The 19,426-nt window shown below is 39.5% G+C and overlaps 1 protein-coding gene across 6 annotated transcripts in view; it reads right to left on the reverse strand.

Annotated features, from left to right (window-relative positions):
• Nucleotides 1-13,883: 13,883 nt before the first annotated feature.
• The window catches only part of SLC6A1 (solute carrier family 6 member 1), a 110,945-nt gene continuing 105,402 nt past the window's right edge, over nucleotides 13,884-19,426 (reverse strand). For all 6 annotated transcript variants that reach the window (XM_048858231.2, XM_048858234.2, XM_048858230.2 and 3 more), the window contains one exon: nucleotides 13,884-16,348. In XM_048858231.2, coding sequence (XP_048714188.1) covers nucleotides 16,244-16,348 — 105 coding nt within the window. In that variant the 3' untranslated portion in view covers nucleotides 13,884-16,243. The remainder of the gene's footprint in view (nucleotides 16,349-19,426) is intronic.

A 19,426-nucleotide genomic window follows, 5' to 3' on the forward strand; every position in this document is an offset into this window, starting at 1 on the left:
GTCAGTCCTGGGTCTGGAACCATTCAATATTTTCATAAATTACTTGGAGTGGAGTGGAGCATATGCTTATAAAATTTCCAGATGCCACCAAGCTTGGAGGGAGGAAGGGGCATCAGGCACTTTGAAAGACAGGATTAGAATTCAAAATGACCTTGACAAATTAGAGAACTGGTCTGAAATCAGCAAGGTCAAATTCAGTAAAGAAAAGTGCAAAATATGTTGTTTTATATTCAAGTAATCCACTAGTCTTAATATTAATTCATGGCTAGTAACTTAACAACAGTCTTTATTAGATATGTAGTGATAACCATCTTAACTCAATCAGTCTAACCTAAAACCAACTGCCTGGAGATTCTGTCATTCTCTTAAAGCCACAATAACACCACATCTTCTTTCAACTTTTTAGCACAAATTTATTCTTTTATATATTTATCAGAATTATCTTAACTTTCTATAAGTCTTTTAACAGGTCTTATCTGAGGCAATGACTGTCTAATTTCTATATTTGCTGTGTTATTGAATTGGTTCTTATTGCTTAGTGGAATTATGTAATTTTCATTTTCTTGGTGCTCTTGTTGCTGTACTGTATCATTTCTTCTTTCAGCTGAGTCCGGTATTCCAGGTAACCATTGCAAATGTCTCCACTTTCGTCTATACACTTGACCATTATTACTCATGATGACGTAAGATTGAGATGCTACCTCATTTGTTATAGTAGCTTTCTAAACCCAATTTCTACCATTATAGCTTCATATTCTATCATTCGGTTTCTAATCCTCAATCATGCAATCCTCTATCATGGCTCCGGATGTCCCATTCCTTTTTGAAATATTAACTAATGATTTATGCTCTGTTTCTGCCAGTACAGCTCTACTAAATATTAATATAAGTATGATTTTCTTTTGCCTGCAAAAGCTAATGCCAAAGCATTTTTTTCTGTTTGAGTGTGCTGACATTCTGTTTTTGACATAGCTCTAGATTCATAAGCAACTGGTTTCCATGGATCACCATACTTTTGTAGTGGAACTGCTCCTATGCCTTGTTTGGAAGATAGTTTTGAACGTATAAATAGAATTATACTGGCGCTATTTTTATTAGTTGCTTAAGCTGCTTAAATTCTTGTTGATGTTGACAGTCCCAGTTCCATTGATTATTTTTACAAAGTAGAGCCATTAAATCTGTTGTTTTTTCTGATAGGCTAGGTATGTATTTTCCTGTAAAATTAACTATACCCAAAATTTTCTGTAAAGTTTCCTTTTCTTTTGGGTAAACAATGTTATCAATGACTTGTATTCATTGTGGATCAATCTGTAATCCTTGACTGGTCAGTATTTCTTCTAAAAACTTTAATTCTTGCACTCTAATAACATTTATTTCTAATTCTGCTTCTTTTGCTCTAGATAATGCTTTAGTTAATCTTATATCACGCTTTTCTAAAGATCTTCCTCATTATTATATTATCCATGTACACTTGTGTGACATCTATATTTTCAAAAATCTTTTGTAATTCTCTGTGAAATACCTCTGGAGCTGAACATAATCCAAAAGGGAATCTTTTAAAACAGTAATGTCCAAAAGATGTGCTAAACGTACGTAGCACGTGACTGTCTTGTGCCAGTGGTATTTGCCAAAATCCATTAAAAGCATCTGAAGAAGAAAAGTATTTTGCTCCTATTTGTCCAAATATTTTTTCCCTATGAAATATTTTAAAATGTTCCTTTTTAACATACTACCTTAAGTCTTTTGGATCTAAACATAACCGTAAGGATCCATCTTTCTTGTTACTATTATTAATGAATTCACCAACTCAGTCAGCTCTTCCACTCTTTTAGTTATATCTAAATTAACTAACCTTTCCAATTCCTTTTGTAGCCCATTTCTTAATAGCTAAGGGTATTTTTCTAGTTGCATGTATAACTGGTTTCTTTGCTTCATTTAACTGTATTTTATACATTGTATCCACTTCACCAATGCCAGGGCATAACTGTAAATTAACATTCTGTTTCCAGTGTTTCAGAATTCTGAATAATCTGAAATCTACCAATTAGATTTAGTGATAAACCTAAAATAGAAATTCCTTGTCCCTTAACTACTACAAATCTTATGTTTTCTTAATTATCTTTAGCTTACACCTGTAATTCACAAATTACCTATAAGAGGAAGTTACTCACCTTGTGCAGTAACGGTCGTTCTTCGAGATGTGTGTCACTATAGGTGTATGTGTGCCCCTGCGCCTCTAATCAGAGATTTTTGGTAGCAGTGTCCCATTGAGCCTGCGCATGTGCCCTCCCTCCCTCTTGTCTGCCTCAAGGCTATTTAGCACTGCATGGGCGAACCCCCTTCACTTCCTTCTCTACCGCAGAGCCCTATAGAGAACTCCAAAATAGAGGGGAGGAGGGCGGGTGGTGGAGCACCTATAGGCACACACATCTCGAAGAACCATCGTTACTGCACAAGATGAGTAACTTCCTCTTCTTCTTTGAGTAGTGTCCCTATGGGTGCTCCACTGTAGGTGACTCCCAAGCAGTACCCACCACTGGAGGCTGGGACTTCAGGGTGGAGTCTTTTGCTACAGAGAGTACCGTAGAGTCAAGGATGATGTCAGCGGCCAAATCTTCAGTGATCGCATAATGTTCTGTGAAAGTATGGGCAGAGGCCCAACTCGTTGCTCTATAGATTGCTGAGATAGGAGTATCCCTATGGAATGTGATTGAGGTAGAAACTGACCTCGTGGGGTGCGTATGGACTCTGGACTGGAAGCAAGTTGCTCCCTTGATAAGTGATTAATGCAACTAGAGACCCATTTGGATAGTCTTTGAGCCGATATCACAGAGCTTTTGGATCTTTCTGTGGACAAAAGGAAGAGTTTAGGGGATTTCCTGAAGTCCTTAGTCCTATCCAAGTAGAATGCTAATGTCCTTCTATTATCTAGCATATGCACAGTTATCTCCCAGTTGTTACAATGTGGTTTTGGGAAAAAACAGGGAGATGGATCTGTTGATTCATATGAAAAGTGCAGAGAAAGTAGGGAGAAACTTGGGATATGGCCTTAGAGTTACTTTGTCTTTAAAAAAAAAAAAAAAAAAAAAGAGGCCATGAACGATGGATGTGCCATCAGGGCTGCTATTTCTCCTATGTGCCTAGCTGAGGTGATGGCAATTAGTAATGCTGTCTTCATGGACAGGTGTAAGAGAGAACAAGGTGCCTGGACTCAGAGGGAGGTCTAGTCAAAGCCCTGAAAACTAGGTTAAAGTCCCAGGCTGGAGTGGGTGGTGTCACATGCGGGAAGAGATTCCCAATGCCCTTAAAGAACCTACACATTAGTGGGTGAGTAAACACCAAGAGGGAAGCCGATTTCACCACGAGATGAACCTTAAGGGAGCTGAGTAAGAGTTTAAAATGTAGTGCAAAATCAGAGGGAGGAAAGATGAGGTTGGGTCTGTGTATTTGGAGTCGCTTGGAGTTGTTTCCATTTTGTAGATAAGTATGTCGAGTGGTCAACTTCTGGTTGTGTTACAACACATCTTTCAGCTTGTCAGAGCATTCTGCCTCTAAGCCTTGGAACTAAGAAGGAGCCAAGCCTGGAGGTGGAGGACCCGCAGGTTGGGGTGAAGGGTCAGCCCACTGTTTTGAGAGAGTGGGTGAGGGATGGGCTGAAGAGAACCAGGAGGGCATATTGTCATCTGTGTCAGTAAGGTAGCCAGACTTGTCATGGTCAAGGGGGGCAATCAGAATAACTCTCGCTATGTCTCGTTGAATTTTCAACAGAATCTTGGATAGAGTAGGAAACTGGGAAAAGACATACAAGTAGGCCCTGTCCCGTGGGAAGATGAGGGCAACTGCCAGTGAATGTTTCCCCAGGCCGGCCCTGGAGCAGTAACAAGGACCTTTCTTGTTCCATTAAGTAACAAAGAGATCGATAGTCAGGATTCCCCAAAGGGCGGATATATGTTGAAGCACCTCTGAATTCAGTACACACTCATTGTCATGAGAAAATTGCAACTGAGACTATCGGCTGTGATGTTCTGTATCCCTGGTAGATAGGCAGCTGAGATGAACACATTGTGATGGGTGCATCAATTCCAAAGTTTGAATGGTGTCTTATAGAGGGAGGGAGATCTGGCAGCTCCTTGGTGGTTTATACAAAACATACAGGTCACATTAAGTCCATCATGACCTTTGTGTGTTGTTTTTGATGAAAGGCAGAAAGTGTGCACAGGCACTCCTGACAGCCCTTAGCCCCAAAAGAGTGATATGGAAGGTCATTTCTGTGGAAGGCCATTTGTCTTGAACCTTGTGGTTGTGTAGGTGATCTCCCCCGCATATTAGGGAGACGTGTCCCAGGGTGGTGAATGTGGGTAGCAAGAGGAATGCTCTCGCTTGTACTGCATCAAGGTTGGTGCTGATAAAGTCTAGTCACTGTACCAGGGTTAGTATGCTGCTACAGTGAAGTGAACCTTGGAGACTACCCTGCGTGGAGTAGTCTGTACCTATAATAATCCTGCCCCAAAGGTAAGCAGTAGGAAATCTCCTGTACGGTGGTTGTATTGAGATATGGAAGTAGGTACCCGGTAGGTTCAGGGCTAGAAATCAATCTCCTTGCTTTAGAGCTGGTCCTAACTGCTGTGAAGTAGGGCAAGGTGACTTCTGAGTGGCGAGACAGGTATACAGATTGCACCTGATGCTGTAAGGTATCACTGTTCAAGCCCTCGACCAGCTCATCAAAAGTGCTTATAAGAGGCAGTCTGAGAAGTCACAGACTAGGGTGCAGACTGTTCCCATTTTTGAGCCCTGGTCCTCTTACACTGTGGCTCATAACAGCACTTAGATGGTGGGTATTGAGAAGATTGTGACTTGTCATGTGGTTGAGAGGTAGATCTTCTCTTCTGTCCCACAGGGTAGATTCTTAACGTGGTCCGAGAATCCTTCAGGATGTGGAGAGAAAATCTGTCTTCTCTGCAAAGAGTTTGGCCCTTCAAACTGGAAGTCTGTAGCTCTTTGGGTAATCTAGAGAGATGTAGCAAAAAAAAATTAAAAAAACCCAAAACCAACACAACCCTCCTCAGTACCACTGTCATGGAGACTGGGCGGGCAGCTGTAACAGCTACATCCAATGCTGTCTCTAGGACCAGTCTGGCTATTAACTGATCATCTCTAAGAATGGTCTGAATCTGTTCTTTTTGTGTTTCCCAGTAATGTTCCAGAAACACATTGGGTTTCCCATAATTAATAAAATTGTATTTGGTCATGACAGTTTAGTGATTTATGACTCTAAACAGTAATGTTGTCTATGATTACGTCATCTTGCCAAGCCTGATCATACGGAGTTGACTTGGCATCATGTTGCTTGCTTCGTGCATTAACCACATCCACTATGATGGAGTTGGGTTGCGGATGTTGAAAACAAAGTCTGCCTCTTTGGGTAGAGATGTAGGGGTTGGGTTTTTTGGGTTTTTTTTATGTTTTGTTTTGTTTTGACACTCTGTTGCTGGATGGTGCGATGGAGGCTGGTGTCTGTCAGATGACTTTGGTAGGATCTAGAATTGCCTCATTAATTGGGAGGATAATTCTGGATGAGAAGGTGGTATGCAGAATTTCCACTAACTTGTGATGTGAATCTGCCACCTCCTGTAGGGGAATCTGCAGCTCGTCTGCCACCCTCTTGGTAAGATGCAGAAAGTTCTTAAAATCTTCACCTAGTGATGAGGGGTGGGCAGCACAGCCTCATCTGGGAGAGATGAGGAGAAGTGTGCTGGAGGAGTAGCTCAGGTGCTCTGGACAGCCAGGCTGTAGCAAACCATCTGGCGGACTCTCCCTGAGAGACACCGGGGATGGTCACGACATGTGTGTGTACGTCGCCCAAGAATTACAATATGACCTTGGGGGGGGAGGGAGGAAGGCGGGTATGGGCAGTGGGCTTACATCAGGGGGCCTGTACCGCGATTGTAGGTTGGATTGATGGAATTTGGGAGGACCCTTGTAGTGTGACAGTGGGCCAAGATGAGGGCCGGGGAAATGATCTCCTCCTGGCCAGTGTCAGATTCGTCAGTGGGTAAGGGTGGTGCTGACTGGGGTATTGGCAGTATACAGCCCACTGCCAAGAGCGATTCTGGGTGCTGGGATGTGCTTGATACCGGGGTCCTGGTACCAAGTAATGGGGGTTGTGGTTCTTCCCCAATCATCAGGTCTCCAGGGTACCAGAGCTCATGCAGTACCATGGGTTCATTTGGTACCACAGAGGAGTGTCTGTGGTACATTGTCAGTACCGATAGCTGGGCAGAGCACTCCCTAAATGAGAGTTTTGTTGTGCAGAAAGTTTGTTGGTGCCACTATTTTAGAGATGGTACGGTAATTGGCTCTCCCTGGGTAATGAGGCCACAGGTCTCCAGAGTACCAGAGCAGGTGTGTTACCATGGGCTCAGGTGGTACCACAGAGGAGTGTCTGTAGTACGCTGTCAGTGTCGAAGGTTGGGAAGGTGCAGAACACTTCCTAGGTGGGAGTTTTGTTGCACCTGGTACCAAAGGGTTTTTCTGTGCCACTCTCCTTAGGGGGCGGTATCGTTGCCTGAGAGCCTGACTGTGGAAGCCCCTCGGTGCTGTGGGGACGGTGCGGCAGCAGAGCTCACAGCAGGGGGCCCCTTGTCAGTGCTTCAGAGCTGCCGGGGTCGTCCTACCGAGGTGGCCGCACTGGGGAACCCCCACTGGCTGGCCAGCTACTCGGAGCCCATGTGTGGGGATCGGTGCCGACATGGCCGCACTGGGGAACCCCTCTGGCTGGCCAGCTACTCGGAGGAGCTCTTTTTACAAGCCTTTCTGGGGGGGTGGGGGTCTGCTGTTTTCTCAGCCCCCCCCAAAACACACACACACAAACTCACTCTCCTGCTGGTAATAGCTTATCCAAAGTGACCACTCCTCCCTACAATGTGCATGATAACCAAAATGGCCCACCTTGATTATCATGCACATTGTAAGGAGAGTGGTCACTTTGGATAAGCTATTACCAGCAGGAGAGTGAGTTTGTGTGTGTGGTTTTTGGAGGGGGGGGGTGAGAGAACCTGGATTTGTGCTGGAAATGGCCCACCTTGCTTATCATACACATTGTAAGGAGAGTGGTCACTTTAGATAAGCTATTACCAGCAGGAGAGTGGGGTGGGAGGGGGTATTGTTTCATGGTCTCTGTGTATATAATGTCTTCTGCAGTTTCCACAGTATGCATCCGATGAAGTGAGCTGTAGGTCACGAAAGCTTATGCTCAAATAAATTGGTTAGTCTCTAAGGTGCCACAAGTACTCCTTTTCTTTTAGCCTAACTACTTTTAAGGAGAGCAAAGGTAACAAAACAAACAGTACTTATGCTAATGACACAGATAAGGAAGGGACAACTGCTCCTTCTGTCTGAGGCCAAAGGCGGTAGAGAAGGAAGTGAGGGGGGTTCGCCCTAGCCTGGAGGCTGACCAGGAGGGAGGGTGGGCACATGCGCGGGCTCAATGGGACACTGCTACCAAAAATCTCCAATTAGAGGCATAGGGACACACCTACACTACACTAGTCGAAGAAGAACAGGATTTTTTTCACCACTATACAATCATAAATTAGTATGTATTTGTTCCCTTACTAAAGGCTTTACTTTTCGGCATTTTATAATTTCTTCTGAAGTTACATTAGTTTGTGCACGAAAACCTATTACATATTAAATAAATGTTCCATCAGTAGACAGTGAAACTGTCCAATCCTCCTGGTAGTTCAGAGTATTTCAAAATACCCAGAACTAAATTTTCTTCATCTGTAATGATAGCGCTGTTTTTCTTACTCAATATCTTCTCTGAAACTTTTGAATTTTGAACTAAAGGAATATTTCTAATTTTTTTCAGATGTCTCAGTTTACAGACAGATTTGAATATATGTTGACTATTATCTAGGTTGGTGCCTCCTTCCACATCTACAACATTCTTTCATATGCTCACATATTTTAACTTTCACTGGTTTCCTCTATAGATTTGTTTTTTACTTTTTCTTATTAAGTTCATATTCACATCAGTTTGTTTTCTTTCTAAAATGTACAGTTGTTGTTGATTAAGTTCAGCAGATTGACAAATTCTTACTTTTTTTTCCCGGATTTAGATCTAGTTCTTCTAACAAAGTCTTTTTCTTACTCTGATATCTTTTTATACCCATCCCAATTTGATCTCTTATCGTTGACTCAGATTTTGGAAATTACGTGTCTGACTTCTTATCTTTAGAGCTGAAAAATTATTCAAAAGTCTCTTGATCCATTTGATTTCTGGAGTGAAACTGAAATATTTCCAATGTTTCATGTTTCATATTCCTCAAAATGTTTAGAGAGAAACTCATTGTCAGCTTTTTCTATAACAATTAAGCTCAAATGACTTATATAATAAAATTGCTATTTTAAAAAAATATTGCAGGTACTGAAGCAATCTTTTGTTCAACTTCCTCCTGAGTAGATCCTGATGCCCTCAAAATAAATCAAATTCTTATTTAAACCTTTTCCAATTTTCTGCGGCATTTCTCGGCATTTTTAGAAGTGGAGGAACTCTTAATTGATCCATCTTATTCCATTCAAACTTGTTTTTCACTTCTGAGTAACTTTCACCTCAGGGTTTTTTGTTTTTAACTTCTGGTTCTTTTTATCACTTACCCTAGTTCTGGTACCATGTGTTGTTTTAATATGCAAGTAATTCATTGCTAGTAACTTAACAGTCTTTATTAACATATATACAGAGCATCTTAACTATCAGTTCAACCTAAAAGCAACCGCCTCCTCCCACTGTCAGCTCCCACACTCTGGAGATTCTATTCATTCTCTTAGAGCCACAGTAGCACCATAAAAAAGCACTACACTTGGGAGGGAAAAAAGGGGGCATGTTTAGTCTTGAGAAAAGAAGATTGACTGACATGAAAACAGTCTTTAAATAAGTTAAGGGCTCCTAGAAAGAGGTTGGCGATCAATTATCCTCTATGTCCACTGAATCTATGACAAGAATAAGGGAGATTTAGATTAGCTATTTGGAAAAACTTTCTAACTACAAAAGGTAGTTAAGCGCTGAAACAAGGGAGGGTGTGGAATCCTCATCATTGGAGGCGTTTAAGAACAGGTTGGACAAACACCTGTCAGGAATGGCCTAGATATATTTGGTTCTACCTCAGTGCAGGGGGTTGGACTTGATGACTTCTTTAGGGCCCTTCCAACCCTATATTTCTCTGATTCCATAGGACATATTTATTCTAGTTAAAATAGAAGTGTATTTCTCCCATTACCTACAGCAGTGTCTCTCAACCTTTCCATAATATTGTACCCCTTTCAAGAGTCTGATTTGTCTTGTGTACCCCCAAGTTTCACCTCACTTAAAAACTTACAAAATCAGACACAAAAGTCTCACAGCACACTATTACTGGAAAATTGTTTACTTTTTCATTTCTACCATAAATTTATAAAATAATTCAATTGGAATATAAATATTGTACTTACATTCAGTGTATAGTATACAGAGCAGTATAAATAACTCATTGCCTATGAAACTTTAGTTTGTATTGACTTGACTAGTGCTTTTTATGTAGCCTGTTGTAAACTATGAAAATATCTAGATGAGTTGATGTAGCCCTTGGAAGAATTCTTAGTATCTCCAAGGGTACACATACCCCTGGTTGAGAACCACTGGCCTACAGGCTTACTCAAAAGGCATTCTCTTCTGTCTGTTTTATGCTTTCTTCAGATTAGTTGTAGGGAAACAAAGGATCATATTTTAAAAAATAGCCTCTAATTTTTCATACTTAATAATTGACATGTGCAGCCACAAATCAAATACATATGCATCAGAATTCTATTATTTAAGCATGGAAAACTACCAGAAGAAATCTAGTTGTGGCTTAACAGGCCAACAGTGAGGGATACTACTTAAAAAAATATTGGATTAGCATTTGCATTGGGTTGAGGAAAATTCGGTCATGGGATTTTTCTCTCTAGCCTGTCAAAAGCATTCATGTTCACACTGATCTTGTGTCAAGAGCTGGTGCAGCTGAGCATTGAGGGAAGGAGATTATTGGCATGCCTAAAGACTGAAAAATGGAAAAGGATAAAGGACTAATTTGATCCCAAGGTGAACTGTGTTTTCCTAAGGTGATATTCAAGCTTCTTTCTGGTAAATTTTGGCAGGGAAGAGAGCTGGCCTACTTGTTCTCTTTAGCACTGGTTGAAAAACTGAGATTGGGGAACCTTATTTAGCAATCTGAAGGTATGTTATTTACAGCGGTTTGGAAGACAAATGGTTTTTTTTGTACACTTGTAATTTTTCATGAACATTACAAATTTTTTAACTCTAAGTTTTTTTCACTGTTGCTATTTCTCAATTTCCCTGCCTTTCCCTCTGTTTTGCCTCCATTTTTTCCTTTTTTTATTTTGCCACAAAAAAGGAGGGGGGAGGGGAGGAGACAAGGGGGAAAACAATGAAAAAAGGGAAATGGTGAAGAAACTTGGAGTAGAACTAGTTGTTTTCCTTCTTATCCTCTATCTTGGTGACCATTTTGTTCCTTTGGTGCCACCCAGGCACCACCAGTGTTTCAGAGACTTATTCTGGCTTGGTGAATGTCCCCTTTTGTGCCACTGTGCATACAATGGGAGAACAAGAATAGGTGTAAATATTTACTCATTGAACTACCCCCCTAAACTAATGATTAAATGTGTGTAAAAATTAACCACTTAACTTTTAGCTTACAGGTGAAAGGGTTCTTAGCTGCTTGTTAAAGAATAGGGGGGCTAGATTCTCCTTTTCACTTTGGTAAGCAAAGCAGAACTGAACTAAATGGAATGTGATTGGCGTGAGGTAGGTTAAAGGCCATCTGGCCCTGTGGCACGCTTCCTTGCACTCTGGGATGCTGTTGAAACCCCATGCCAGGGCTCCATAGGGTCCAGCCAAGGATGCCCATTCAGGAGCCTGCAGGCCTATGACAGAACCATAATCAAAAAGATTTGCAACATGCAATGGTGTCAAATCCCAGCTACATCCAAAGTTGTGTCATGGCACAAAAGGGCAGGAGTAAACAGTACAAACAAGTACATAGCACACAGCATTAGCCTCCAGCATCTGACAAGCCTTTGGTGCCTCTGAAAACTGAGTATAGCAGAACTAGAGTTTCTTTTGCGTGCTGTATTAATTATAGCAATGTAACTGAAAGGAAACCTGGCTAAAAGCACTGCAGTCACATTGGACTCGATCTTGATAATGCTAAACTGTCTTCACTCAGTGTTTAGCACATCTAAATAATTGTAGCTGTTGTACTAAATTTTAAGGCATTGCATAGAGGGATCTTGTGTTCCCAACACAGCTTAGATTTTTTTTGTGGCGAATGATAAAACACCCAGCATTATTTTAGACTTAAAACACAAGCAGTTCAACGATACTCCTGATAACCAAAGATAAGAAGTTCCTAGGGGGCGTCCTGTAGAGAAGAAATGACCTTATTTGCATTTTCTCATCTAGTTGCTGTCAGGACAGGGAGAGAAAGTTCCTCTGGAAGAACATGGAAATATCACTCTGCTAACTAGCTAGGCTTAATCTAGAATTGCTTTCCTTGCTCATGGGCAATGCAATGCAATCCAATCATTACTAAATAATCATAGAATATCAGGGTTGGAAGGGACCTAAGGAGGTCATCTAGTCCAACCCCCTGCTCAAAGCAGGACCAGTCCCCTCAAGGATTGAACTCACAACCCTGGGTTTAGCAGACCAATGCTCAAACCACTGAGCTATCCCTCCCCCCTAAACAATGCTACCAGCTGCCCGAAATGTAACCTTTGCCATGTGATGTTTAATTTAAAGACACTAGGCCACAAAATACCATGAATGAGAATTAGACTTGGTCAAAATTTTTCAAAAGAAACATGTTTTGGAATGGGGTGGGGGGGAAGAGCCATGTTAGCTTGTATCCACAAAAACAACAAGGAGTCCAGTGGCACCTTAAAGACTAAGATTTATTTGGGCATAAGATTTTGTGGGGGGTTTTTTACCCACGAAAGCTTATGCCCAAATAAATCTGTTAGTCTTTAAGCTGCCACCAGACTCCTTGTTATGTATGTGTTTGGAAGTTGCCTCCACCCTCTCAAATAAGTTCCATGTTCTGATAAAATTGTAAAATAAAGTCATTTTCCTCCTAGTGTTTTTTTTTTTTAAAGTAAAAAGGTGAGGGGGAGAAGGCCATTGGAAAAGGGGGGGAAATTAATTTAAAAAAAAACAACAGGAGCATGTTAAGACTCCAAAGCAGGGTTATGGTACACTCATAATGAAGCCAGCAGCAGCCTCGCTGTAGGCCTTGCTGGACTAGGACTAATTGGGGAAGTGCACCTTTGTCAGGGAAGGGAGTATATGCACCAGCTTTGAAGCAACTGTTTTTCAGAGACCCAGGCAATGGAGAAAAGCCAGGCCTGGGGTTAATCTTCTCCTGCTTCCAGTTTGGGGAGAGAGGTAGCTGCCAGGCCTCTGTGCATCCCAGACAGCATTTTAACATAAAGCTCATGATAGATTTCAGAGTAACAGCCGTGTTAGTCTGTATCCGCAAAAAGAACAGGAGTACTTGTGGCACCTTAGAGACTAACTAAATACATTTGTTAGTGTCTAAGGTGCCACAAGTACTCCTGTTCTTTTTGCTCATGATAGAATGCTTCATTCCATTACAAATGGCTTTCCCTTTGAAAATACACACAACGAGGATTGCGTAGTAATCACAAGGGTTTAGCTTTTCAAAGCTGCCTAATTTTAGTGGAGCTTGGTTGTCTAAAGCAGCTTTGAAAATCTCAGTCAATATGTATATATTTAAGGCTTTTCCACAGTTTTTACTTGTGTGGCTTTTTTTAAATGCCTAAACAAGACTGATGCACTCAAACTGTTTTTTTTCACTGCCACGTTTTTCATTTGTATTTTTTTTTCTCCCCCGTGTTTCAACTTCCTAATGGATCAGCACCCACCATGAGTATTTTGTTGTTGGTTCATTGTCATCTCTGATGTGGTAAACTCCTGAAATGTTGTTGAAATTCACTGCTGCATCACAACTGGGAGCAATACATTGCTTTTTGTCAGCATCATAAAACATGATTTGGGTATTTTATTGCTTGGCAATGGAATAGTGTTTTATTTACAAAGAGGATCGGGTAATGCAAACCTGATTCTTACTTTGGTGAATAACTCTTATACAAGTATATACCTTGGGCCAGATTCTCCATTGCCCTGTATTGTCTGTTGCTTAGGCCTTAATACAGCGAAGCATGTGTTAAAGTCCCTCCCTAATCAGCAAAGCACTGAAGGCAATGGGATGAAGTGCTTTGCTGAATCAATGTCTTATGCCTGTCCACTGTGGATACAAAATGCTTCCTATACAAGTTGCAAGGCAGTGGGGATCAGGCCAACTACATTCCCTGAGAATACTTAGGGAAGGGTTATTTATGGTAGTGAGGATTCCACAACTGGTTTCTACTAACTACCAGTAAGGTCAGTTCAGATGATATACTTGAATGTCAATTTGTAAATTGTATTGTGTGGTTAGCTGTTGAGTATTAACTTAAAGTATTTATTCCAAATAAAAACCAATAATGGGGACAGTTGCGTGCTACTGCTGCTGAAAGAGACCTGAGATAAACGATTGGTTTGGGAGGGGTTATACAACACCTTTACTGCAAGCCTTGGTTATTGTGTAATTACAGGCAAATTATTGACTAATTTATAATTGCGCCAGACTGATGGATAAATACACATATACAGAATGTGGTAACACTAATTTCTTAAAAGTTTGGAATTTGCTTCATGAGATAAGAAAATAAAGGGACCTGAACAAAACTTGTTTTCACCTAGTGCAGGATATAAAAACAGCACATCATTTAATGTATAATATAGCCTTTATTTTTTTTCTAAACTCTTGGAAAGTTACATAACAACCGTGCTTTAATTATGACACCAAGTATAGACATTTAAAATGCATCTTAATTTATAAATATTTTACATTTGGTCCATAGAACAGGTTGCAATTTACTAAATAATACTGTACTCTTTTAAACAGGCTCTGTATATATTTTAGAATATGTATATATTACATATATATTTTTATATAGAGATAGATTTGCTTGGTGTTCAGAGAATTCCTTATTGCAAAAACATATATGATCATACAATAATTTTTCTTCTTTAGGGTAAATACTACAAAAAGATACAGCTATTCACAGTTTACACACAGTAGTTCTACAACACTATTTTTTGTGCTATATGAGATAATAGTTTGTACAGAGCTCTGCTAAAGAGCAGGTCTGCCAAACATCTGTCAAAATTGTTTACAATCAAACATTAAATACTGCATTTTTCTTAGAACAACATGGGACTTGATTACATTAAAGAGAAAGTTGGAATTTTTATCCTTTGTCTAATGAAAATCACAATTATCATGTGTATGTATGATGTATGGGTTTTTTCCCCCCCCTAAACCCTGAAAACTTACAAGACTTTTGCATTTAGGTATGAATTCAGCTATAGACATTTAGAATGTATCTTAGATTTCAGAATATTTTTACAGTTGACCTACTGTATGAAACAGTTTAGAAGTTATTAAACAATACTTTGTGATTTTATGACATAAGTTGAAATATATGTATATATATATTTTCTACAATTATGTGCTTGACATTCTGAGAATAATACCTTATTGCAAGAACATATGTTTGTCACCTTCAGACAAAAACAACAAAAAACCCAACGTTCACAGTTAGTTAATATGTTTTTCACATAGTAGTTCTACATAAATTGTGTGCTATCTAACATTGTACGTTGCACAAAAGTTTGCTGAAAAAGCATGTTTCATTGCACAGTTCTGTCACAGTCATTTACAATCAATCATCAAATACTGCATTTTCCATAACTCTTGCCATCCTACTTTTATAGCTGCCAAATAAGAAACACTGAATAGGGCCTGATCTTGCATTCTCTACACAGGAAGAACTTTTATTAGCTTCAGTGGGAGTTCCAGCTGTGTGGGAAATTCAGAGTAATGGAGCTTTTTGTATTATAGCAATAACCTTGTGCCATCATCATCACCACGAACAATATATATATCAATGAAAAAAATCAAGAAAATAAAAAAATTGTCTTCAAAGTGCTAGAGCGGTCCACAACCTATAATTTACTTGTTAGTTACAAACTGTGTTGAAAGACCTTTAAACAGACTGAATACCACAGTCCATGATCTAAAGCCCTAAATTAGAATTATAGGGAGATGGTTCAATATTTAAACTATTGTTTTGGTTTCTATTTTGGTGGCAATACGATATTCTTGTTAATGGTGTAATATAAACAGAAACACTACCTGGCTTCAACTATGACTAGTCTGTACTGCTTTAACCTGGGAATCTTAGTAAGAGCTCATAATAGTTTCATATTATTATGTATTTTGCTAAAACATTATAATGAAACATTGTGCTTCTACAATGTGTATCTGAAATTTATAAATATAAAAATAAAATGTTTTTAAAAGATACAGTATAGTTCACTATAAGACTATATTATGAGTTTGTGGAAGTAAATGCAGAAAGCTGAAGTGTAGATAATGTATTTAGCTAGTATGTAAGAAATTGTTTATACTGTATTTCTATAAATATTAATCGAACATGTATCAGGAATGGTTTATAACATACCTAAACTTAAGTTGCCTGAAAAATAATTATAAGAACCAAAAAAAGAATAGTGTTTGCTAATACGAATTTCAGGGGCGAACTTTTCATTGGAAATCTATCTGTGTACAAAATTATTTGTCTTTAAAAAACAGCTTTCAAATTTAATTGTACTTCCTGCAAAGTCAGAAATAACAGTCTTGGGATTCAGCTGTAAGAAATATTATCATTAAACTACTAAAAATCATCAGCACAAAACATCAAATTGTTATGCTAAAAGATAGATTAAAAATATCCTGCACCTTAGTTTACAAATTCCAAGATAGTTAACTCTTATTGTGAAAGGATAAAAACATTAACAGTCTGTGGATTGCCAGAAAACATAACACTTCCAACATCTGAGCCCCCCAAATGGTTTGATCGTACCCCCATCAATTCCATTATAGTGGTGATGGTCTTTTTTTTTTTCTTTTGGCCACTAGAGGTAGGTAATTATATTCTCAGACATAAATTTGTGGTCATATTCAACCATTTTGTTTTTTGTTTTTCCAGAGTAGCATGTGTACCTTTCCAATACAGAAATTTAGATATATGCCTCTTTGTTTGCGGAGTTGCTTTGCTGGGCCTGGTCCGGACCATTTTCAGGATGAGTAATGTCTTCACTTGGCTGAATCATTACTTGGATGCGCTATTTAAAAAAAAAAAAGTGAGAAGAAGTCACTGAATATTTCTAAACATCTTTCTCTGGCCATTGCTGTTGAGAGAGACAATCCTGTCCATTCTACCTGCTAATGCAAAGGTTTAAATATCTATGCAGTCACATTTGCTAAACATCTTAGTAACGAACACCATTAAAAGTGAGTTTTTGGTCTCCTTAATCATGACAGGAATGGGAATTATTTGTAAATGGAATAAGGTGCATTAACACAAAAACTGAAGCACTCAGTTAAGGATCCTTCACTAAAGTGCTTTAGTGGAATTTGGCTTTATCAAGATGAAAAGGGTTTCTGCTACGCAAATCATACTTTTTTGGAAACAAATCTTGTTCCAATTATTGCATAAGATGCAGCCAGACATCAACGTACTTTGATGGTTTTGATTAGCTTTTGACATTGTGTTAAAGAAAACAATGTTTAATGTAGGTACGTGACAATGAAGATTTTATTCCCCCTGCCACAATGTATGGCTTTAGACCTAACAGAGCTTTAAACAATTTGTAACTTTAAATAATTTGGCTTACATTGTAGATGATTACTATACTTTTTTCCTCCCTTCATGTTTTTATTACTCATGACATATATAAAAAATAAGGTGTCAGATCCTCAGTCACTTCCTGTTGCTCACTTGAAATCATAATCCTGCACTGGTAATGTCAAAGGTCCTGAGTGAGAGTTCTTTAGCAAAAGCCTTGCAGGATTGAATCTGTGATCAGCAAGTAATTTTTAGAGCTGGTCAGAAAATGGAATTTCCATTCTGTGGGAAATCCCAACATTTAGACATTTGTTTTCATTCTGCAAAAAAGTGAAAAATCTTGACTAGAAAATGTTGACCCTCTACAGAAGTTCACTTAGAGTTTCGGAGAAAGGTTAACATAGTTATAACTTTATCTGCATTGTTTGCCTATCTATAGTTAGCAGTCACACTCTATATTCAGTTACTACTTATAGTTTATAAAGGGTTAATAAATGTTTTAAAAATAGCTAATCAAATGTTATAGATTGTTTGTTTGAGTCCAATTTATAACTACATACAGTCTACTGCTATTCTTTTAAACATCTATAATGTCATGTCTGTAATCATTTATCAATCCTTTCTAAATAGAATTTTAAGATAAAGGGTAACCAAGTTGGTGAACTTCTGTCATGGTATCATATAGCATGGCCGAAAAGCAGATCTGCTCCTAAGGTTCTATTTCCATGTACATATCCCAGTACTAATACTAATTAGGGAAGAGAGATTCCAAAAATATGACACACCACCATCACGGACTCAAAAAATAGAAAGTTTTTCATAGTCTTCCCTGAAACATCAGTGAGGCTTTAAGGCTAAGTAAAGTCAAGTGTTTGGGCAGCAGATTTGAGCAATGTGTGAGTCATCACTAGTCAATTGAGCTTAGGGTCATCTGTCTTCTTGCAAGGATTGCTGTTTATAAACTGATTTAAGGAATATTCTAGAAAATCTGACATGAATCTGGTAAGTTTTGGCCCCTACAGTCATGAGGGGAGGAAACATATATTCCTGCAATTTTGCTGAAGAAATCTTTCTCTGAAACAAGAATCACAATGTGTCTCAGCACAGGAAGATGTAAAGTATGTGCTCAGATAAAATCTATTTGGTGATGACGTTAATAGTTATATAATGAAATATATAACATTTTGCCGTTCTATAGCAGCATCTGTCTAATGATCTCAAACAGCTTTAGAAACATTAATGGCATAAGCCTCTCAACACCTCTGTTAAACTGGAAGTGCAGTGGTTAAGAATACACTTGCAGAATGGAAAAAAAGACCTTTATTCAAGTTGTTTAATTGAAAGACTAAACAGTGGTAAAGCATAATTGTATACAATGGTCCTGATTTGGGGGGCTATTTCCCTGCTGCCAGAATAACACTGTGGGGCACTGGGCAGACAAGCATAAATTAAAGCAGCCTCCAGGCTGCTCTAACTATGTCAGGGGCCAGAACAGCTCCAAGACTGTGAGAAGAAAAAAATGGACTAAGGCTTCCTTTGCTGCCACCCCTGCCCCCGCACCTCCCATCCTACACCACAGCTTAACCACACCACTGGATCTGGGACAGTATGTATGGGGATACTTTTGGGTGGTCTCAAGACAGATTTCTCTCTCTCAGGTTCAGAGATTCAGGCCAAAAGGGACCATTATGATCATCTGATTTCCTTCATGGCACAAATGATGAAACCTCACCCAGTGATTTTTGCATCAAGCCCATAACTTCTGATTGAGCTATTGCATATCATTTAGAAAAGTCTCCCATCTTGAGTTAAAAATCTTCAAGTGACTGAGAATCCATCACATCCCTAGGTCTTCACTTTCCTCACTGCTGGAGGATTTTGGCAAGATCTTTCAGGGTGCAAATAATGATATTGCACAAAGCTTCTCTCCCTCCCCTAGGGAGGGGCCCACTTCAAGAGGCAGAGCTGTCACTCAGATCATGGCCTCGTGTGACATCACTATCCCAGGGAAGTTAGGAGCCTATATATCTTTTGAAGATCTAGGCCTTTCTAAATACACATTTATGATGTCACCTTCATACATGCTAAAGGAGCTGGGACGGGCAAAACCAAACACTTTGCATTGGCTTATATGTCGCCGTTCAGTGACTTGCTCAAGACAGCAGGAAGTTTGTGGCAAGCCAGGAACAGATCCCAGACCTCCTGGCAAGGGGTCCTGTGCAGCATGCACTGGCCTATCCTGTAGCCTTTGCTCATGAGAGTAGTCTCACAAAAATAATAGGGCTACAGCATGTGGACTCCAGTTACACCATGCGGGATTTCCAGTCTCATCAAGAGCAGGGATATAGGTAGGAGTGAGCAATTTTTAATTCCTTGTGGGAATCATTATCTGTATCAACTTCTGGGGTTTTTATGTTCTTCAGCAGCAGCCAAGTCCTTCATGCATTACACAGGGAGAATTCTTATTCAACCTCACTGGGAATTTCGCCTGAGGAGGGTCTGCAAGATAAGGCAGCAGAGCCCAGATTTTCCAGTCTGCTAAAGCCACTTTGTGCTATTACATCAATGGGGCAGG

This window comes from Caretta caretta, chromosome 7 (genome assembly GCF_965140235.1).
Source record: "Caretta caretta isolate rCarCar2 chromosome 7, rCarCar1.hap1, whole genome shotgun sequence".
In the NCBI taxonomy this organism is placed as follows: Eukaryota; Metazoa; Chordata; order Testudines; family Cheloniidae; genus Caretta; species Caretta caretta.